A 23,600-nucleotide genomic window follows, 5' to 3' on the forward strand; every position below is an offset into this window, starting at 1 on the left:
AAATTTGAACTGCGCAGCCGCAACGATGGGAGGAGCTGAGCTCACAAGAATCAGATTGCTCCACTCCCCCCCTTCACTGCTACAAAGGAACAATGTTACTCCATGCAAAACGATAGCCACATACTTCAGACTGTGCCCACAACTACAAGATCAACGGTGGACGGAGCGCTGGCTGGGACACAGATCAATACTGGGCTACTGATAGACATCAGCAGCTCATTCGGAGGGCATATGACCAAATGCAGCATGGACACAGCTTGATTTTCAACATAGGACCTGGAGGCAGTTTGAAACAAGTTCACTGTGTTTGTGAATGCATTTCAAAGAAGACAGCGACAAATATTTGGTTTAAATTTCTTGAGTATTTATTTCATGACTGTGCTTCACTTTGTAAAACATGAGGAGCAATGATGAGAATGACAAACGCAGGAAAAAGAACTGATTTATGTATTAGCACTTGTGCACTTCCAAACTACTGCAGTGTGGTCATGTTGCCACTGAAAGGTGCTGAGAAAGATCGTTATCATATTTTTAAATCTCCAAGGCGTCCACTACGAGGTTTTGGCAGCTCGTCTCCACCTTTGTAGCCACTGCTGAAAAGTCAGTCCTCCTTTACTGATCTCAGGTAGGACATGCTGGGCTGGTTTATCCCACCTACGTGGATGAATTCAAACAACACAGAAAAAGTTAACACAGAAACCAGACACTTAACTCTTGAGTGAAGGTATATATACACAAAATAATACAAATACATTCTTTAAATGCAAACAAAACAGCAACAGTTCAAGAATTTTTTTTTGCTGTTAATGATTTTACCGTTGTAACTGAACATACAACGAGAAAAATATCGAATCAGACTAATTATGAAATGCAAAAATCACATAAAATAAGTCATTCAGAGAAAGTTCAGTAGTACACCTCATCCTTTGTATTGTAATGCAGCTGTATGCACACAATGTAAAAGTCTAGCCAATAAGTTCTTGGAAAACCAATTGATGTTCAGAAAAGGCTGTTTGCATGATAACGTGTCACATTCACTTTTAGATGCGGTTTGGGTTATACAGTTGAAACCAGAAGTTTACATACACTGTGCAAAAAGACACATAACACTTTTTTTTCTCACTGTCTGAAGTTAAATCAGACTAAACCTCTCCTGTTTCAGGTCCGTTAGGATTACCAAAATTATTTAACTTTTGCTAAATGTCACAATAATGAGAAAGAGAATATTTTAGAGAATTTTTCATTACTTTCTTCAAGGTCGAAAGTTTACATCCAGTTCCTTAGTATTTAGTGGCATTGCCTTTGAACTGCATGACTTGGGTCAAACGTTTTGGGTATCCTTCCACAAGCTTCTTACAGTACTCTGCTGGAATTCTGGCCCATTCCTCCTGACAGAACTGGTGGAACTGAGTCAGGTTTGTTGGCCGCCTCGCTCTCACACGCCTTTTCAGATCTGCCCACAAATTTTCGATGGGATTCAGGTCAGGGCTTTGTGATGGCCACTCCAAGACATTGACTTTGTTGTCCTCAAGCCACTTTTTAACTATTTTGGCAGTATGCTTCGGGTCATTGTCCATTTGGAAGACCCATTTGCACCCAAGTTTTAGCTTCCTGGCTGATGTCCTGAGATGTTGCCTTAATATTTCCAGGTAATGTTCTTTCTTCATGATGCCGTCTATTTTATGAAGAGCTCCAGTTCCTGCTGCAGCAAAACAGCCCCACAACATGATGCTGCCACCTCCATGCTTCACAGTTGGGATGGTGTTTTCAGGTCTACAAGCTTCCCCCTTTTTCCTCCAAATGTAACCGTGGCCATTATGGCCAAACAGCTCCACTTTAGTTTCATCAGACCACAGGACATGTCTCCAGAAGTTAAGGTCTTTGTCTTGGTGTCTTTTTGCAAACTGTAATCTGGCTTTTTTATGTTTCTTTAGGAGTAATGGCTTCCTTCTTGCTGAATAGCCTTTCAGCCCATGTCGGTGCAGGACTCGTTTTACTGTGGATAATGACACTTTCTTACCAGCTTCAGCCATCATCTTCACAAGGTCTTTAGCTTTTGTTCTGGGGTTGATTTGCACATGTCGGACCAAAACACGTTCATCTCTGGGACACAGAGCCCGTCTCCTTCCTGAGCGGTGTGATGGCTGGACATTCCCATGTTTATACTTGCGTATAATTGTTTGCACAGATGAACGTGGCACCTTCAAGCATCTGGAAATTGCACCCAAGGATGAACCAGACTTGTGGAGCTCCACGATTCTCTCCCTGATTTCTTGGCTGATTTCTTTTGACTTTCCCATGATTTCAAACAAGGAAGCAGAGTGTTTGAGGTGTGGCCTTAAAATACATCCCCAGGTGTGCCTTCAATTAACTCACATGTTGTCAGTTAACCTATCAGGAGCTTCAAAAGCCATGACATCATCATCTGGGCTTGCCCACGTTGTTTAAAGACATAGTACTTTTGGTGTATGTAAACTTTTGACCTCAAAGAAAGTAATATAAAATTCTCTAAGAAATTCTCTTTCTCATTATTGTGACATTTAGCAAAAGTTAAATAATTTTGGTAATCCTAACGGACCTGAAACAGGAGAGGTTTAGTCTGATTTAACTTCAGACAGTGAGAAAAAAAGTGTTATGTGTCTTTTTGCACAGTGTATGTAAACTTCTGGTTTCAACTGTATGATAGACAGAAGACGGCGCTGCTTTCCCTACTGCAGTCCACTGTAAAGCTGTGTCACATGGGGTGATCTTCAGACCCCAGCAATGAAGCTGGAAGGTGACATTTTACCCAATACTAATGAAGATTAAATCATCAAAATATACACCCAGATTGGAAAAAAAGAATTGTCCTTTACACTTATGAAGGGAAACTATGTACTAAAATATTAAACGTGTTGCATCCATTGTTTTAAAGCAGGTTCCACTTCAGAAATGTGACTCACCAGTAACAGATGGCAGTTTTGACTTGGTCTCCGTAAGAAAGGCCTTGTGCACAGCGGTGGGTGAGGCCTCTGACTCTTGGTACCAAAGACTTCAGAAGCTTCTGGTCCTCCTCCATGACTCTGGACAGCAGAGCTAGGAGGCGTAGTGTAGACAGACAGTTTTGCTGTTATGAAAACTGATTTGAATCCATTGACCATTGTTTTATTTGCAGAGATAACACAAATTCTTCATTATATACAGAATGTGTACAAACAGCCAAATGCTTCACTTCTTTCTGAGTTTTAAGCATGAGAAAAGCTTCTCTGTTGATGAGTTCCCCTGATTACCTTTTTGATCAGATGCATGCAGCTGCTCTGTTTCCTTCTGTATTTTCTGCAGAGTTGCAGAGAGAAGTTGGAATAGCTGACGGAGAAAACGCAACTCAAGCTGTTGGGAGCACGACTGGGAAAACAACTCCTCTGGAGCCTGAAGGGTAAGAAGAAAGAGAAAAGTTCGTTTGCATCAAAATCAGTGAAAAACAAATCTATGAAATGGCATGCATACATACAAAAGTTAAAATTACACAGTGAGTGTTTGTAAGAGTTGCAGATAAAAGATAATTCACAGCTGCCCAATAAATACAAGGCTGGTTGTATTGTGCCTCTGCAGGAAATCTGATTTTCACGGATATAATTTTTATCATCTCTGCTCGTGAGAGGACTGGAGTCAAATGATGATGGTGACAGTCAACTGGTTCATCAAAACCACTCGGGAACATTTAAAGAGCAGCTGCTAACACTACTTTCATAGAACAAACTTCTATAGAGATATAGCAATTATCCACAGGCATTTTCATTAAGCATTTTAAGGCTAAGACGATCAGAACTAACAAACATGTTCCCAGTGTTGATTGTAGATCAACGTGTACTTCCTCCTTACCACTCAGAGCAAAAGAGCATCTTAAGGTGACGTGAAACCTGCAGGAGGAACCATAAACTGTGGATTTTACTCATGTTTTGTGCACCTTCAGCATGAACAACAATGCTCTTTGTTCAGTAACATTTGATATAAAGACTGTTTAAATGCACACACAGTCCCACATGCAAATACACAGTAAAGAGACAGTAAATATAGCATTCACATCTATAAATTCATGAGACCCTCCAATTCTGTCCTCCTGCCACTCAATGTAAACCAGAGTTTTTCTGAAACATCCTACTGAAGTTCTGCAGACAGGCCGTTTACCTACTTCTACACTTCAGACATGTAAGCAGTCCCACATACAGTGGGTTGCACGTTAATACAGTCAAGCAAAGGTCGTCCTTTAGACATTCCAACAATACTGTAAAACTGATTGGTTTAATCATTTTTTCCATCTTTACCTGTTTGAAATTAATGTTATAAAATGAGGCTCTCAGTAACATTAGTCGTAAGAGGCAGCAAACTGGAAGCTGTACAACAGGCATTATTTTTAGGAATGATCTTAAGTGTGAAAAACATTTCTCTGTGTTGTTTACAACACAAAATGCAGCACATCTTACCAACTGATTAAAATGCATGATTCCTTTAAAATGTAAAATATTTATTTTCAGCACCACGGACGGCCGATCGTAAGAAGCTCTTAACGACATGCGCAAGCAATTGTTCTCAAGTGCTGTTTGGAAAACATGTAGAAATTTAAGACCATTTGTAGACACCCTCAATCAGTATTGGGAAACGAGGCCCAGTTCTTTTAGGGGAAAGTGATTCCAAAGATTTTTTTTTTTTTTTACAAAATTCACACTGTGAAGACGAGTTGTTGGAAATCACAGCTCAGGACGCACAAGCTGCTTAGCAGAGCTCTTTGTTAACACAGCGACACACTTCATTTCAAAAGAGGAGACCATACATGTGTTGTGTTGTAGCGCATAGTTGGACCCATACTTCTACTTTGACCACTACTACTAGTAACAGATTTTAGTAGAAATAATATTCAATCTTAAAATCTATTTTAGGTGGTTTGCTTTTGTCTACAAATTTATGGTCTCTGGTGAAGTGATTCAATATTTTTGAATCTGGTAAAGAGTTTAAAATACATAACACTGCTTCTCTGTTTTATTATGTTTTTATATCAATCAATAACTATCAACTCCAGTTATTTATCAAACTGACTTAACCCAAGGACAGATGTGAGTATGAAGCCTTTGTTCTGGGCAACAAGACAAAGAAGGAGCTCTCACCTTGTACAGAGGGAATGTCAGGCTGTGACACAAGTTGCTGAAGGTCGGAGACTGCAAGCGATGGATGGACAACCACAAAGCAGGAATTCTTTGTATTCTGAAATATTAGAATTTTTTTTCACTTTTCTATTATTGTCAAGCAACTGTCACCACTTAATAAAGACGTTGATCAAATGTCTTTTTTTGAAATGCGCTCTTTTGAAGAGAGTTAAATGCTTTGGTCTGCTGCAGCCACAGATGCCCCACGGATGAAGCAGAAGAATTTCCTGACAGATAATCATTGTTCTGCTGTGCTGCTCTCACTCCCTGTGTGAATTTGTTAATCATCATTACAGACAACAAAATTGAACACAAGAGACAGCGAGGATAAAAGCTCGGCAGCGTGTTTTGTGTAACCTTTTTTACTAATATTGCCAACACATTTTACTGCCAGTAAAATGTGTTTTGGGATAAAGGCACAGTCTGGGAGTAAATTTAGGACCCTTTTCCAATCTGTGTATTACTAAAATAACTCTTTGGTTACCTAGTAACCGAGAATTACCCCCTTCAGGTATCAAGGAGCATGTTTTTACCCTTCAACAGTCCTGCGGTCCAGAGAAAGAAGTGAAACTGTTCCAAACTGTCTGGCCTCCTTAGAAATTGAGTTCCTCAGACTGTTGGCTGCAGTGGTGACGTCTTCAAACTGTGGCACAAGCTCGGCCTGGATGAATTCCTGCAACTGAATCAAAACAAAGCGATTGAAATCCTCAAGAGATTTTATAAAAATGCGCATTTGTGGAAAAAGATTTTTAGCGCAAGAAGCAAATCATACAAATAATTCCTCTACTTCAGTGTGATAGGTACAGAACATGCAGACCTCTCTGTGAAGACGAATCAGCTGCATTTTGGCTGTTGAGTTCCCCTTAATCAGACCTCTGATCTGCTCCTGTCTGAGCATCTGCAACGACACAACAGCAGAACACGTTTAACGATACGTGACATCACAAAGGCAGCGACATCTCTGCACCTTGACTTCGTAAAGATTTTTAACTCCATACAAAAAACAAGCACATATAACTAAATTCTCAACCACATTTACTACATAGTATTTAATGTACACAGAACATATTTTATCCAAGATCGACGTTTAAAAAAATGATAACATCTCATACTGTCCATTCACTCTCACCACTAGCTGTCTGAAGTCCAGAATGCTCTGCCACTGGCTGCGGAGATTTCTTAGCGCCTCCTGTCGGCTTCGTGCATGTTGTTCAAGTTGGATACAGCGGTCTCTGATGTGATCTCGGGCTGCTGCCTGCATCACACACTGCAGTTCCAACTCGAGAGCTGACCTGATAACAAGGCAGAGTCCCAGAACTTTAAAAAAGTGTAGTAAAAAGAAGACAGAGTAAATACTTTTCAAGACTTGTTTTGGTCCAAATCAAAGCTACGTTCACATGCAACAGTGGTGGTCTCTGAACTTTTTGATTGCACTTGTAGCTGTTTGCAAATACTATACAAAAATAAGTGTAGCAAAATTTGAACAAAAAAAACCGGACAAACTGCGAATGTAATGTTCAGTCTTTAGCCAGAAGGCTTAAAGATAATTAGTCCCTACTCACAGAACAATTGTGGTGTTTTGATTGACTTTTGTTCTCTATAATAGGGAACTCAGTTACAAAATGCAGTACTATTATGCCCTGGATGACTACAGTAATATGGTTGTCAAAGTAAGAACCTGTAATGTGAGTGTACTTACAGTGCCAAGGTATCATTGTGGAGTTTGTCAGCAATACCCGACACCTCCTGCTCAACCTCCTTCTTTCTCTCCTGCAGCTGGTTTTTGAGCTGCTGGACTCTGGAGCGAGTCTGGGCCAACTCTACCAAACTCTGCTCCACCTCTTTCCAAGAAGCCTGGAACAACAAACACACATGCAAATCCACAAATGAAAATATATCACTCCAAAATATCAGGAAATGCATGAAAACGTACTCTTCTGCTGTGATTTTCCTAAACGCTATATTACATTGAATGTGAGTGCATGAGTGGCACCTCTAACAGCGTCTTAATCGGTGGTAACTCATTCTCCTCCTCTGCCGACATATCCAGGAGGTGATTGCTTTCATAGCGGAACCTGCAAGTAGCATGGTAAAGAAATATTTCACATTGAAAACTCTCAGTTTAACATGACATGAAAAGATAACATCATAGTCATATGCAGGCTGCCTCACCGCAGAGCTGACACATCCCGGGTCACATCCAGAGAAGATAGTTTCTCCTCCAATTCATTCTGCTCTCTCGAAGCTAAATATTGCAACGCAGAGAGGACGTGGTTTGGAGGGTAACCACCCAGCACATTCTGATGACACGACGAGCAACATGTTATTTCAATGTCAAAATTAAAAAACAGTTATACCCAAGAAACAAAACATTTCGTGAGCTCTGATCAAAGTACACAAACCTCCACAGCGCTCAGCCAGTACTGAAATACAGCAGTCCTCTGTTCACGGGTCATACTGAGAAGGGAAAAACAAAGATGTAAAAGACTGAAAAATGAAGATTATATATTTTCTTTTTTCAAAATCTTGTGAATCTGTCAGATAGTGTATCCACTGTAGTCCTTACTGTTTGGCAGCAGAGTGCTGTGTTTTCAGTTCACTCTCTTGTAAAGACTGATAGAAGTGGACCCTGTCGTCACACAGCTCTCTCACTTCACGCTGGCAGGAGAAAAGAACAGAAAGAGACGATTTCCTTCAGTCAGCAGCTGATCTACAGCAGCTTCTTTGGTATGCATTTGATTTCAGATTTGTGTGGATATTGTTGATCAACTTTATTTTCTGGCAGAATTTGAATGAATTTTCTCGAAGCTGGCAAAAGAAAATCAAATCATGTGTATCTCCTCCAACTAAAGTACCATGTTATTAGTCTGAGGATGATTCAACAAGTAAAAACCAGCAGTAATTTATTGCTGCTTCTCACCAAAGATTATTTATACTGTTTTCATTAATTATCAAGTGCCCTCAGTCCACTCACACTGTGCAGCATTTTTGTCATATGCCCTATTCGCTGTTTATTTTGGGGGGCTTTCTGATTGAGATATGCAGAAATAGCTGGCAGAAATATTCTGTGTAACTGTGTCTGTCTGATGAAGAGCACTTGAAACTCAACTCAGTAAAATACAGACCGGATTTAGGCAGCTCTTACCAGGACTTGTGCCTCTGCTGCTTTGGAGTTGAGGTTGTCATCATCTCTGCTGCAGGAGGACTTATCATCAAACAGCACTTCAACCTCTGCTTTCCTGCCATACACACACACACACATTTTTTTACATATTTTAATAAAGAGAACTGCAAACCGATTTATGATAGTGTGTAAAACATCTACATTAATAACTACATAAATTCCAGTTTAAATACAAAGTGAAATATTTGCCTTACCTAGCCATCTGTTTCAGTTCCTGGCAGTGCCCGCTGACTTTTTGCATGTCAACAGAGAGCACATGGCGGCCCAAGACGCAGTGCTTACTGAAGGCCTGGAGAAGCAGCTCTCTGCGTTGGCTGTCCTCCACGTGGGCCCAGGTACGACTGATAGACTGCTCTGTATAATAACAACAGCAGAAAACATTGACACAGGAGACCACTTTCAATAGCGTAACTACTAAAACATAGTAAAGGATAGCAGTGAGCCTGCTTTCTGCCCTTCACCTCTCAAAAGCTAAAGAAATAATCTTGTCATGAACATCTTGTAAAACATTTTTTGACCGGCAACAATATAAAAAAAAAAAAAAAAAAAGTCCATAATCATAATTTGCACCCCAAAGCATTTTTAATAACTTATATCCAACATATTCTGCATTCCCTTCATCAATCTCAGTGTTTCTCAAGTCGGCATCCACTCAAAATAGTGTATATACAGTAATTCCCAAATTACCCAGGCTACATTTCATATGATGGACTAACCTTGTGTGGCCACTTGCTCCTCTGTTCCACTGATTTGGGAATCCAGGTGACTGATCTCAGCTCTCAGCTGCTCGATCTTCCTCTGAAGCTCTCTCCGCTTTGCAGCCTCACTCTGGCCCTCAGCCTGCTTCAACTGTGCGTGCAGATATACCGGCAGGAACAAACATAGTTCATGTATACTGAAACAGCACTTTGTGCATCATTAATGAAATAACTGAATATTAATGAATTTAACTACTGGAGAAAAAAGACAAGTTGTATCCTACCTCTTTGTCTTGAAGCACTTTGTACCTTTGAGATCATAATGTCAAGGAGATAACTATTTGATTATTTGACAGCACAGCGGAAGTAACTGGTGGCCGCAATCATGGGGAAGGAAGGAGGGTGACGTATAACAAAGGTTTCCAGGCAGTTGTTTAAACCAGGCCCACTGTGACTTCGTGTTATGACAGGACTTTGAGACACCCCAAAAAAGCATGCATGGTGATCTTGGAAAGACAGGAGTGGCACAGTCTCCAAGTGGTGTCAGAGACACTCTCAACTGACCAGAATATTTAATATACAAACACTACAAAAAACAACTTGAATTTCACAAAAATCTACCTCAAATGGTCATGTCCATAGTGGCATTAAGAGTCTCAGTCCATGCCAAAAAGGATACCACTGAAAATTGCCACGCATGATCCTTACATTCCTGGAAGAACAGATCAACAGTCAAGAAACTGCAGTTCATTATTTGCTACTTCATCGACTTTAAGAGTGCACAGAGGGAGAGACTGCAGGTTATTTTATAAACCAAGGCACTCATCAGATGCCATGATCTTTTTTTATTATGAGCAGACAAATAGGGACTTAAAAGGGACAAATAGAGGAAATCAGCAGTACTTTAACCATGAGTCAGTGATCAAAACATTAAGAACAGCAAGACTGACCTCTGTTGAAAAACGTGTTGAATGACATATTTCCATATTGACTTCCCTGTCCCGACACATAGCCTGGAAAACAAATAATCAGCATGAGATCAAGGCTAAAAGTAAGCATCACTCAGCAAACGTCTCTGTTTACGTTGACAGGAGAGAAAGTAATATTATATACCCACGTTTTAAAATAGCTGTCATTTGGCAGGCTGTCCGGGGGCAGATTAAACTCGTCTGTCGCCCAGCGTTTCAACTCCTGCACCAGATTTCTGTCCGCCATCCTTACAGACAAACTTGTAGCAAGCTAGCTAAAGCTAGCAACAACAACAGGCTACTATTGTTGTCAGCTGGCGCAGTTTGCGTCAGTCACTGACCTGATTTTTGTCCTTGAATTTACAGTGCCCTTACGACAGATTCGTCTTCATTTGAATATATAAAAGTTGCGGTAGTAATAGCAATATATTTTTATCCAAATTACTCGAAGTTCCCGCTCGCTCACGTTACTTCCGGTCAACATTTCCGTTCAACTGGCGCCGCCTATTGACATGTTCCGTATCTATGGCACCGCCCCTGGCTGCAGTTGGTTGTTGTCATGGATACAGACGGTATTTGCAGGGTCGACGCCAGATTGGATCAGCCTGGAGGAAGGCCCCTGCTAAACTGTATGCTGCTATGATTGGTTGTTTCAATGTCAATCACCACGCTAATGTTGACCCGCCCACAACATAACAGCCAATCAAAGGCAGAGCATCCCTCCCGCTGATACGCTCTCGTACCAGCCGTTTTTTGAGGCGGTTTTATCAATGGGTATTCTACATAATACAAGAAATGGACCGAATCCACTTTACTTCAAACGGAACAACTTAAATATGACAGCACAAAAAACAACAACAAACGTATGAAAATATTTTTTTATATATAATGTACCCACACAAACGTTGCCAGTTAAGCAAACTAAAGCTTTCTAATACACCAGAAGTTTATAATGTTCAGTTTCCATGAAAATGTTTTAGAGATTTTTATTTGGAAGTATGAAGTTGGTGGTAAATTGCATTATATATTATTTCGCCTAAATAGTGTGGACAAAATAACAGAAACACCTGTCAGTTAAAACTGAATGTAACTTTCATGTAAGTAGGATTTATTACATAATTGTTTTATCAGGCTATCTTTTAGATTGGTGTACCTAATAAAACTGACTATATACATGGCATTAGCACACTAAACCTTATGTATTCATTATAATTTCTCTTTCAAATAATCTCTCATTTAAAATTAGTGCAGTTAAACTAAAGTAACTAAAAGAAGTTGTAACGTTTCAGAAAATGTAGGCCTAATAGAATAAATTAAATACCACACCACGTCGGACACTCAGTCTTCAGTCCCTCCCTCTTTTATTCCTTCTTTTACTGCAAAAATGTAACAGTGTAGTAGATGTCTAAATGCACAGCATTAGACTTTTTGCACACAGAAGCAAAACTGCACCATTTCAGCCACTCAGCCAATACTCTTCACAAGATCACAGTAATTATGGCGATTATGTTTAGTTTTTCTTTTTTAGTCATAGAATGACATGGCATTTTTCTCCACTGAATCTACATCCCATAACAGATGAAGGTTTTTATCATACAACAAGTGAGTTAAATAAATTAGACCTGAGATAAAGAAAAAGAAAAAGAAAAAGAAAAAAAAAATTGTCCACATTTCAGATTCAACCATGTTGAAAACATTATCACAATATTTTTAAGTAAGGCTTGTGATTTCTAATTGTGAATACAAAACGAAAAGAAATCAACCCACTCCTGCATTTTGCAAAAGTAAAAAAAAATACATTCATAATGACCACACAGAAGTCAAAATTTCACAAATAACTGTTAGGAAAAAAAACGTGGTCAGTTCTGAAAAATATCTCACGAGATGCCTCTGATTGTACTGTATGTCCTTAAGCACCCTTCTGATGTGATATCCAGTAATGACACCACGATCCACTCAAACTAGTTTTTTTTTTTTTATTATCCTATTCGTTGTATTACCGTATCCTGGTGAAGAGGTTTAAAACTGATACAGATTCCTAAGATAAAAGACAAAGAAACGTGGTTAATTACTGTGCAGGTATGAGTGGGTGCGAAACTGTAGAAGCTATCCCAAAACTGTGCTGTCTCACCTTTGTTGACCGCGTCTTACTGAATACGTTCCAGAAACGGAGGGTCTCATCTCCAGCTCCTGTCACTATTGCCTCACCGTCCGGGGACATGGCCTAAAAGAGAAAAAAACAAAAACAAACTATGACTTCCAGATGTTCAAGCAAATATGGCCAGCTTCTGCATTAACATAAGTAATAGCAAGATAGTAGTCTGATCAGAAAGAAAACACACTGACCAGGTAGAGCACTCTGTAGGAGTGTCCGGTGAGTTTGGCCACCTGAGTGAGAGCTGGATATTTCCACACCAAGATTTGGTTCTGAGAGTATCCATGGGTGCTTACCTGGAAAAAAAACAGAAGATTGTTGTTGCTTCTAATATTGAACTGCAGTGGATGCACGTTTAGGAAAAGGCAGTATTTATGAATACAGCCAATTAACAGATGCACATTTAGTAAGAAGTCTTTGCAATTTGTTATAAATAGTTTCAAGGAAAGTGTTGCCTTCATGACAGTTACTTATAAAGCCAGCCAATCAACTATGCACTGTGTGTATCTGGAGCCACTTACCAGCTCATTAGCATGTTTGGACCAGGCCAGGTTGCAGACCTGAGAGCCGGTGTCCATACACTGCAACGGCTGTGATGTCAGGGTATTCCAAAAGCGAATACAGCGGTCGGCAGTGCCGCCCCCAGAGGCCAGCAGGCCGTGCTGGTGGGGGGACCAGGCAATGGCTTTAACTGCGGCCAGGTGATCCATGTATGTCTGCACGGGGCTCAGCGATGAGTGGTTCCACACCAGCAGCTGAGTCCACAAATGGCACCCTCATTAATGAGAACAGTGCGTAAACAAGCAAAGACAGAGGTGGCTTCATTAGCTCTAACTCTACCTTATTGTCGTTGCCACCGGAAGCAAGCAGCTGATGGTCAGTGCTCCACTTCAGGCCACACACTTCCTGTCTGTGCCCCTGCAGCCGTCTCTCTGACTGGAGTGGAGGCGTCCGCACATCTCTTTGAAGAATCATACGATCACGGCTGCCCGAAGACAGCTGGTCTGCATTCCACGCCAACGCACCTGTGCACAGGGTAAATTTTATTTATGCTTGGTTACACTCACGACATGTGACTAAATTGCAGAATTTTAATGACTAATTCAAATTAATTCAAAGACTGTGGCTTCCGGTCCATTTGTCTTAAGCATTCTTGTCAAGTCCCTTTAAGAGTTAAAACACAGCAAAGTTCTCACCAACTCGGGCCGTGTGACCCTCTAAGGCAAAGAGTTTTTTGCCAGCACCAGCGTCCCATATCTGAACGTAGCCTTTGTGAGTCCCCACTGCCACGAGGTTACCCTAAAAACACAAATCATTCTCTCACTGAAAAAAACCCAACTCAATTCCATAAAGTTTTCTGACAGTAAGCTGTGTGTACTCACTCTTTCAGACCACCCAACGGATGTTACTGAGTCTCCCTCCACTGATAAATCACACAGCCTTGTTACCTGAGGAAAACATAATCCAGCTCGTAAGTCATTGTGGCAACAGCATCGTAACAATCACTGTCAAGAAACAGAAACTTTTGTTCAATTTCATGATCCAAAATGACTTGCAAAGAGACACTCTGCCGTACCTGGCTGGTGCAGGCACTCCACAGGTAAACACATGTGCCCAGCCCGACACTGAGCACATTGAGAGATGACCAGTCCACCAAGTTGAGGTAAAAGTCATCCTGCAGCTCTGGAGCATCCAGAACTTTAAAGGGGATCTTGGAGATCTTACGAGTTGGTTTCCTTGGTGAACGTAACAACTTCTGACTGCAACAGGAAGTTTAGATATTATGAAACCCTGACGCTAAAATGTCCAGTTTCCTTATATGTGGGGCTGATTAGTAATGATATCTAAAAACAAAAAAAGCATTTAAAGAGCTTCTACCTTTTATTGCTGACAGGTGATAGAGAGTAAGGAGAGATGTTGGTGCCATCATCTGGTGACGATCTTTTGGTGTTGAGTGAATACTGCAAAGAACACACATCAGCTTCATTAAAAAGCACTAAAGAAAAAATGCACACAGTTTGAACAGAGACACGCTACTCTGTGTTTCTGTCCTGTCAATGTATGATAAATGTGCTGCATAATTCAATAAAGGAGAAAAAGAAGAAATGTTGATACATTGAAGAGACTTCTCTTCTCGGGTGTTGATGGCTGGAGACGTCTGTCCTCCGTCTGGGGGTCCTGGATCTTTTCTATTCCTGCTCCCAGCAGCTCGTTCTTTAGTAAAGCAGAGTAGGCCAGCCCGTCCGCTACAAGCACAACACAGGGAATTATTTGGTCCATAAGACAGTAGAAACTGGCATGAAAGAACAATTATACAGTGGTGCAAACGCATGTAAACCCTTTAGAATGTTTTATATTTTTGTATAAATATGACCTAAAACTTCATCACATTTTCAAACAAGCCCTAAAAGTAGATAAAAAAAAGAACCCAATTAAACAAATGAAATATAGAAAATTCGGAAGTATTCACAAACACATAGACAAGTCACAGAATTTCCAAAATAATAATTTCCAAAAGTTATTTACCTTTGATGTTATCAGAAGAGGCATCCTTTGTTTTTCTGTTCTGACTTGGTGACTTCTCGTTTTCCTAAGTAAAAATCAGAAAGATACCGTCTCTGATCTGTCACAAACTTTTCTCTGAATATTTAAACCATCAACAACCTCACCCAAACACACGGAAACATTTTGAGACTTCAAAGAACACCAACAGTACCAGTCAAATCTTTGGATACACTTACTCATTCAAGGGCATTTCTTTGATTCTAACATTTTCCCAATATTGTCAATATCTAAGAACAAAATCAAATTATGTATTGAACCTATTTTCATATTTTAGAATATATGTAGAATATATATATATTTAGAATATGTAGCCACTTTTTGCTCTGGATAAGAATAAGGATAATTCTGGTTTATTTCAACCTGTGTTTTTTCCATTAATATGTCTATTGTGGCTCTATGGGTCACGCTAACTTTGCGTTGTCCACCTCCATTGCAGACATTTGAGAAAACGAAGAGTCACTCAAGACAACATACATCGAGCTAGTGTGTTCAAGCTTTCTGCCGCTGCCCAAAAAAAGTTTATTTCAAGTCTGATTGAAAGTAAACAGTGTTTAGCTGCCCAGAACGGCCATTTTGCAAATTGCTGTTGAAATCTCGAACTGAGCGGCTCTCTGGCATCTACACGCACACAGGACAATGAGACAAACCAAACCTCCAGGCTCTTTAAATAATATTTGTTCTTTGTTTACACATTGTTTGCTTACTGCATGAATTTAGATGTGACATTTCATAGTTTTGGTGTTTTCAATTTTGTTCTACATTGTTTAAAATAGTACAAAGAAAGGGAAAACCCTTCTGTAAAAACAACTCTCTGACTCATAGCATAGCATAGATACACTCCTCAACAAATTTGCAGATTACAAATTCATACATTGATCCTGTGAAAGTTGATGTTCCAGTTGGCTCCCGCTCTGGTTGGAATGAATCTGTCTCCGAGTTTGCTGGGCGAAGACAACGGGGAGCTGGTGGGCGTCCGACAGTGCACACTCTGTGGCAGCTTCTGCAACAACAACAAATGAACTATATTTGTTAAATGAATTCATGGAAGTTTGGTCACTTTCTTTATCAGTTCATTTATGACCTATAAGGATAATATCATATATTCTGGTGATATACCATGTGTTGTTAACAGCTCCAGCAAAAGTAGTATTTTCTCTATTAACTTCTCACAAAATAGCTTTTGAAATGATCCAATACTTTACCAAAAATCAAAGATTAGAGAAAATGCCCAAAACCAGATTTGTTCATTAGAACTTTGTTTCTTCCTCCCAGCAATCATCTGACGGTTCAACCCCTTGTCGTCATAAAATAGTTAAAACTGGCTCCACCTGCAGCAGCTACAATAGTAACATGCTGCTTACACACAGACACTTCACCATTAATACTGTAATGATGTCATGTATAATAATATATTAGTCGGAGGTACCAAACCAGCGCTGTTATTTCTGTACTTTTACTGGACTTTTACTTCAATAGAACTTTTCATACATGACTTTTACTTGAAATGAAGTATTTTTTACTTTGCTGTGTTGGTAAAACATTTGAATACGTCATACTTCTTCCACCATTGACAATAAAGAAGAGGAAAACAAAACAATAAAAGACTCACAGCAGGGCTCAAGTTGTCATTGTCAATGTTGATTTGGCGGAGGAGGCGATGTTCATATTCGGGATCCATCATCGACCCTGATCTCTCAGCCACAGGCTGGGAGGAAAAACCTGTGCAACACAAGTAACACTCAACAGTGAAAACCTATTGTGACTGGGTTTTTTTTTGTTTGTTTTAAAGGGTATCCCACAATGCAGCAGGGGGAATAGGCAATGTAGTTCATTGATAACACTGCTTGCAAAATATAAAAGCAGGGAGTTCAATTTGTAATTATAGTTAAGTCTATCTTGCATGCTGTTGGCAGAAAACAGCTCATCGACTGCCCAGAAAATGTACCCCGATCATCAAAATGACAGCAAGTCATTTATTCAGCTGGATCAGATTCTGGATCAAAACCAGAGCTGCATTCAGACAAAATACGGCACGACTAACTTTCAACCAGCTCAATGAATCTGAAAACATTTAGGAGCCTCGCCCGGACTTATATGTCATCAAATTGGCTTCTTAGCAGCAATTTTTGCACTAAAAAAAAATAATATTTTTTTTAAAAATTGAAGAGGTAGCTAATGATAACAGGCGTTAGCTGCCTATGCTAACTGCTAATGTCCTCATATCTGTCCAGATAACATACCTGCCTACACGGAGCCAGCTCCTGAACCCCACCACGGAACAACAACAGCAGCGACAACCCGCAGCTCACAGGAATCCGTACGATGTATTAAAAGTTATTCACTCTCAGATGGAGCTGGTTGTTGTAGTTCAGTTTGGTTGAGGTGTAAAGTGCATTGTGGGATTTGTGTGTCACCCCTGTGACGTATGCCTCTCAAATCAAAACAAGGAAATGCCCCGTGCGTTGCCAGTGGCCGTTTTGCGCACATTTATTAATAATAATAAAAAAAAAGGGGATTTATTGCAGTGGTGGTGTGTGAGGACTGAGGTCCTCAGAAGTATTTCACTCCTAAACGATCATCACACTGCGGATACAAGCTTATATGTAACAGTAAAAGTATTGGAGAGATAGTTCTTCTCAAATGGTTTCTTTTAATCAGTTAAATTTAATTCAACTCTATAAATAATGTTGGGATCTGATTTGATCTGATGCACATCAAACTTTAAAAAGACGTTTGAAAATATTAAATACAATGCATCTCTCACTTCCTTGTCATGTCCAACTTTTAAACATAGAGGGCGCACTAGATCTATGTTAACTCAACACCAGGGCGTCTCAAACTCAATGACGAGAGGGCCTCATAAGATCATCAGTTAATAGCTACAAATAACTATATATGGTAAGTATACTACTTCATGGAATAAACTTATAACACGCATCACTTTTATGGTATTCATTTCTGACAGCAAAATACAAAATGAACCTAGTAAAACAGATTGCTAGACTGTTTATGATAGGCTACTATCAAAACAATTTCAAGAGACATGAGGTAGTTATAGCCGTATTTGTAAAAGCTGAAAACATTAAAACAGCATCCAGACAGGCATATTTTTGCAGGCCATGCAAGATTTCAAATGGGCCATATGTGGCCTGTGAGTTGGAATAGCCCTAAGCCCCAAGCCCTACGCCCGGCATTGGAAGCAAGCAGTGGTAAATGGATCTTTTTATCCTAGCAGTCTACAAAATAGTTAAAAAATATTTGGATTAAAACACACACCAACGGCAACAGAGATGCCATTAACTTGGGGTTCTGTTGTGCCTGTCTTCACCATATAGACTGGAGAAGCCAGGGGTTGAACCACCAACGTAACAGTTAGTGAGCAACCCACTCTATCATCGGAGCCAGAGTGTTGTGACCTATACTTTACTTAACACAAGTCATTATTCAGCTTGGAACCATCGTGTTTCTAAATTAAATTGTTTTAACGTTCACTTGGCTTGCTTTACAGCTTTTACCTGAAATCTGATAAAGATGTGTTCATACTGTGCTTCTATGGTGGAGGATCATGTGAGAAAAAGTGCCAATGCAGCAATGTATTGACAGGTAAAAGTAGTCTGTGACAACTTAAAGTCCTGCAGGAAAAATACATTCTCAAGTAAAACTACAAAGTATTATACATATATGACATCATTAGATTATTATAGTGAATCAGCATGTTACTGCTGGAGCTGCTGGAGATGGAGCTAGTTTGAACTATTTTCTATAAAGTTAACAACAACACGCCACATTGTTCTGTGGCCTGTAGTGTAACGTTTTGCTGAGGGACTCTTGAGTAAAGTGGATGCTTGCTTTCAGTGGGATACGGAAATTGTTCCATTGGATCGTTTTGTGCACATTATCTGTTGCAAATCCTGCTAAAACTGGGAAAAGAGGGGATGCAGATGCAGAGTTATGATGAAATATTTGATAATCTAATCAAGTGTGAAGCCTGGTTTTTGGTTTACCACAGTTCAGATGTATTTTTAGACCTGATGGCTTGCGTGCCCCACTCTATTGTTCTAGATTATATTGTAAAAAGATTATACTTAAGATTCATAATGTGTGTTTGTGTGACCGTAATAAATGTTTGGAGTTTGTCTTCATGTTTTGTGCTTATCCAAAAACACTGCTGAATGTACTTTCCTGCCACCAACCCATTCTATACAATGATGCAGACTCTGAAATGCACAGCTAATGACCATGTAGCAATAACAAAAGGCTGAGCTCTGGGCCTTCAGTGATGGCAATTGTGGTGATAATAATCACACACTGAGCGCACAGAGGGCCCCCCTATGAACTTCACTGTGTTTTCTGGTGAGTGAGCCTATAGAAATTTACCACATCAGACACACAACATAGTTTCACAAGTGTGAAGGAAGCACCACACACACACACACACACACACACACACACAGTCTGTCTATCTGTCTCCCTCTCACAGACACACCCACACAGCACTGGCGCCAACAACCAAATCCGCTGCCCCCCACCCCCTCCTCCTTAACTGACCTTTAATTATGTCATGCGAAAAAGCTGTCCCATTGAAAAGCTCTCTTAATCAAACCCAATTAATTCCGCTATTTTCCCTTATTATCCTTTGCAAGGAACGCGTCTTTCCAATAAGACTGTTAACTCCAGCCGGGGCCTTTTCAGATCTACTGGGGTGCAGGAGCAAAATAATAGACTGCACAATTAATCAATTAGTCATTAAGGACTCAGTTGTTCCTAATGAACACAGTTACAGTGCAGCAGAGGCGAGTTAGGGCTCCCTCTGAATGTCTTTTTATTTGTGGTGTCCTGTGGCATCTTCTTTTCTGGAACCTTTACAGTTGGACTGCACAGGAAAACATGAAAATGTGCAGATGAAAGAACTGATCTCCTCTTAAAGATTTTGTATTGATCACTGTCATGCTGTTTACAGGCTACCTTGAGCTAGTCCAAGTCAGTTACAAATCTTTATAAGCAAATTGCATGACAATTTCAAGTCTTTCAGAGTAAGAGAACAGTGCGACTTCCAAAACCTCATTTGAGATATTGCGTACTACTGAAAAACTTTCTACAATAACTTTCTGCATCATCTGCTGGACGTTGGCCTTTAAAAGGACACAGCATTGGAATAAAGTTGGATACAGTGGGATTTTTTTTTTACACGCAACTACTTGAAGCACTTTCAATGCTTCAGTTTAATAATTAAATATTAAAGCTGTCAGGCTTTTCATGATATCTATATTGCTTTGATACTGAAAAAAGTCTGAAGGCAGATCAGATCTTCAGGCGATCAAGTCATAAGAAGATTATGTTTCACAGTAGTCAAGTCACGCAGTCCCTTTGCTTCAGAAAGCCATGAGATACAGTCAAAAGCTCCAGGAATGTTCAAGCAAGTGGACATTTAGAATATTTACTAAACATAATATGTTTATATTTCTCCAGGTTCCCAGCCTCTGTTTATCTCTGCATACATGTTCAGTTTTGCTTCTCTTAGTTGCAGGTGAATACCAGCCCCCATACGCTCATTGGTTATGTTTAATCAGTGAGTGCTTCATTTTTGTGTGAGGAAACAGAATGATGATCAAATTTGTTGTCCCAGGAGTCTGGGACAGGGAGGATTAGGAGGTCGGGTCCTGCGTCTTACCGCCACAAGTCTCAGCGTTTTTGTCATCTTGTGATTTATCGTTTGACATCAAGCAATATTTTCACAAGATTGATTTTCTGTACAATCCAGATGTCCAGATAAGATTAGGTTATGTTTTGGGTGAGCACATATGTAGCCTAATACCGAGATGTAAAAATAGATGTAAAGAATATTTTTATCTTTTTGGCAAATTCTTAATAATTTTTAGAAACCTTAAGCATTTTTCTGGTAGTTTAAAGACTAAAAGTTTAAATAAAAATCTAATTTGGCTCATTAAATATTATAAACGTTTATTATAGCTTATGTTTATGTTTATAATAACTTTCCATCAGAACTTTTTTTTGGCTCATTAAATATTATAAACATTTGTTATAGCTTGTGTTTATGTTTATAATAACTTTCCATCAGAACTTTTTTTTTCATGTTGATCTGCTGCTGCTCTTTTTCCCATGCTTTCTATTGTGCCACTCACTCCGGCTCAACGCATGCCTACCCCGGCCCCCGGCTGTGACTATAGCCCCGACCCGGCCCCAGCTGAGCAGTGCCAAGCTGTCCAGCAGTTAGTTAGTGTCTGTTCAGGCCCAGCTCGGCCCGGCCCAACCCGGGTACTAATCCCCGGGCTGTCAGAGGACCCCGCTCTGAACTCATCCTGCAACACAGGAAAACGCTCTAATTGGGGGATTTTCTACATCATTAACTCTGATGAGCAGCCATCCACCCTCCCCCCTCACCCCCCTCGCACTCTCTCTGTCTCTCTCTCTCTCTCTCCCATACTTTTCTCCAACTTAATCTCTTTCTTAATGTTCTGACTTCCACACATACTCTGTCTCTTTCATCCTCTCTTGTCGAGAGCATTTTTCTCTTTTCATACATACGGTGTTGTGTTTGTTCCACTCTTCTAGAAAACCACTGACCCTATAAAGCCTAGAATAAGACATGAAAACAGTGAAAGTCAAAAACAAACATGTTACATTCACAAAAAGTTAAAAATCTATTTCTGTGATCTCTGACATCAAATATGGCTTTTCTTCTGTTTTTCGTATCACATAAAGTTACATCACACGATTCCTGATTCTGTATCCAGCTCCAGTTTGTGCTTTTAATACATGACCAGTACATTTGAGTCACAGAGCTAAACATCTGATTTTCTGACAAATCAATGAGGCAGTCTTTGAAATACACAGACATCCATCAAAACATAACTTATTTTGAAGGTATTTCCAGAATCCTAAATCAAAAGAAAATAAGATTGTGCAGATAGCTAGAGACAACGTAAGTCCCTGCCCTAAACACAAGAGCACCATGTTACTATTTTTCATAAACTGAAAAATATGGGGAAGAAAAATCCTGATATACCTACATTTAAATGTATTGTACATCTTAAAATCCTGTTTCTTACTGAGCATAGGAAAATGCAACTGAGAAATGGGTTAAAAATCTTTTTTTTAATCATTTAATGTATGGAATGTCTTTATTTGTTTCAGAAAGTTGAAAAGAGACTAAAGATTTTGGAAATACTTTCAGAACAACTGTAAGTACTGTTAAACAACATTTTCAGGTTTATCAAAAATCATTGGGAACATATTTTGTAAAAATTCAGATACCAAGCCAAGGGATGTTCTGGTAACACGAGAGGCACAAACCAACCACATACCAATCTTGCGTAAAGCCGAATCTAATCACTTTATATGACATGCCAAAAATCATACAAACATTGCCCTATTACATCCGCGGGCTTATCCATATGGTCCTTGAAGTGAGGTCTGTTCAGACCTCCATCTGTCCAGGAAAGTGATTCACACGCTGCGGAGGCCTGCGAGCGCAGCAGCACTGGTCCCCTCTGTGAACATGTGTTGCAGCGGCTCAGCCTTCCAACCTGCCTGCCTGCCTGCCTGCCTGCCTGGGGGCAATTAGGGAGCTGGGCCCTGTGGTCAGAGGCCCCCCTGGGAAGCCCTGATTGATTGGAGTCTCATCTTCCTAACAGGCTGGCACCCTGCCACCAAACCGTGGAACAGCAGAGAGGATTGGGGAGGGGGTAAAAGAAAGAAAGAGCTCTTACATGACAGAGAGAGAGAGACGAGGAACACAAGTGTTAGCAGGAAAGAAAGAATGTCTCTGCCCATGTATGTCAGATGATAACGATTATACCATAGTAATCTTGGATTGCTCTTTAGTCTTAGTGAGGTAAAAAAAAAAGAGAAAAATACAGTGACTGTGTGGGAATGAGTGCACAGGTCAACATGAAAGCACTGCAGTGAGAGAGAGATAAAATTTCTATCAAACTATATTTATTTTTCAGTAGATCTTCATTCTTTCCAGAAAATGGACATCAATGATCCAGACAAAATCCCCCCCAAAAAAGAAAGAAATAAAACAATGATATCACTAAGACAGACATAACTAGGACATGTAAGACAATATCCTGTACATTTTCACAATTAAAAAAAAAATTAAACAAAACTAAAACTGTTCTAGTGCAATTCTGTCCATTACCTAACCTTTGGCTTATTCTTGGCCCAAAAATCACACTTAAATGTTGCGTCCTAAAGAAGCTCTTAATGTGCAAGGTAATCCTCATTTCCTGTGGGGTGTGAGGTCCTGGCATCATCCAGCGGGGAGTCTAAACATCACTAATGAACAAAATTGAAAAACTACACGAGGACAGATGAAGAGCAGCGACTGTTTTCCCTCTCTGAGCATGTACAACCACAGATTTTAAACGACTAAAGATTTTTTTTTGCGGTTTTGACATCATATTGAGGTGAAGTATCACGATCAAATAATGGGCAGTCATGGAGAAAACAAGTCTCCTCTTTTAGAAAAGAATCTATGTATATAAAAAAAAAAAAAAAAAAAAAAAAAAAAAAAAAAAGGGTTCTGAAATTGCACTTTAAGATGATGGGTTTTCTCTTCCTCTTTTTCCAAGTCAAAAAAAGTTACCATATGACATTTCTACCTGCACATATTCAGTTTAGTGATTATGGTACCTGCAGATGCTAAAATATCTCACAGCTGAAGTCCTCTCTATTTAGTCCTACTGCCCATGTAAAGCGTATCATGTTTAAGCTCGAGCTTCTCTACCTTTAAGACAACTAGAGCTTAACTCTGTAACAGATGGTAAAAGACCAATATTGTGTCACTAATGACCATAGCAGCGACAATCCATGTTTCTTCTCATT

The 23,600-nt window shown here is 39.8% G+C and overlaps 2 protein-coding genes across 2 annotated transcripts; both read right to left on the bottom strand.

The window, feature by feature from the left end:
• Positions 1-353: 353 nt before the first annotated feature.
• Positions 354-10,707, bottom strand: haus5 (HAUS augmin-like complex, subunit 5). The gene is made up of 19 exons (XM_069150488.1): positions 10,180-10,707; positions 10,013-10,075; positions 9,742-9,774; positions 9,347-9,371; positions 9,081-9,213; positions 8,559-8,718; positions 8,326-8,419; positions 7,747-7,838; positions 7,583-7,637; positions 7,353-7,480; positions 7,174-7,255; positions 6,880-7,034; positions 6,310-6,472; positions 5,998-6,078; positions 5,714-5,859; positions 5,142-5,238; positions 3,270-3,408; positions 2,943-3,075; positions 354-654 (listed from the first exon to the last, which is right to left on the bottom strand). The coding sequence occupies exons 1-19, from the start codon at positions 10,275-10,277 to the stop codon at positions 552-554; spliced, it is 1,980 nt and encodes a 659-aa protein (XP_069006589.1). The 5' UTR covers positions 10,278-10,707; the 3' UTR covers positions 354-551.
• A 661-nt stretch (positions 10,708-11,368) lies between these two features.
• Positions 11,369-17,127, bottom strand: LOC138198822 (fizzy-related protein homolog). The gene is made up of 14 exons (XM_069150489.1): positions 16,991-17,127; positions 16,360-16,469; positions 15,622-15,750; positions 14,712-14,775; positions 14,301-14,431; positions 14,064-14,146; positions 13,762-13,945; positions 13,568-13,633; positions 13,382-13,484; positions 13,026-13,210; positions 12,707-12,940; positions 12,377-12,481; positions 12,162-12,254; positions 11,369-12,068 (listed from the first exon to the last, which is right to left on the bottom strand). The coding sequence occupies exons 2-14, from the start codon at positions 16,429-16,431 to the stop codon at positions 12,027-12,029; spliced, it is 1,491 nt and encodes a 496-aa protein (XP_069006590.1). The 5' UTR covers positions 16,432-16,469; positions 16,991-17,127; the 3' UTR covers positions 11,369-12,026.
• Positions 17,128-23,600: the final 6,473 nt, after the last annotated feature.

This window comes from Embiotoca jacksoni, unplaced genomic scaffold (assembly GCF_022577435.1).
Source record: "Embiotoca jacksoni isolate LCO1_2020_lvr unplaced genomic scaffold, fEmbJac1.0.p SCAF_16, whole genome shotgun sequence".
Lineage (NCBI taxonomy): Eukaryota > Metazoa > Chordata > Actinopteri > Embiotocidae > Embiotoca > Embiotoca jacksoni.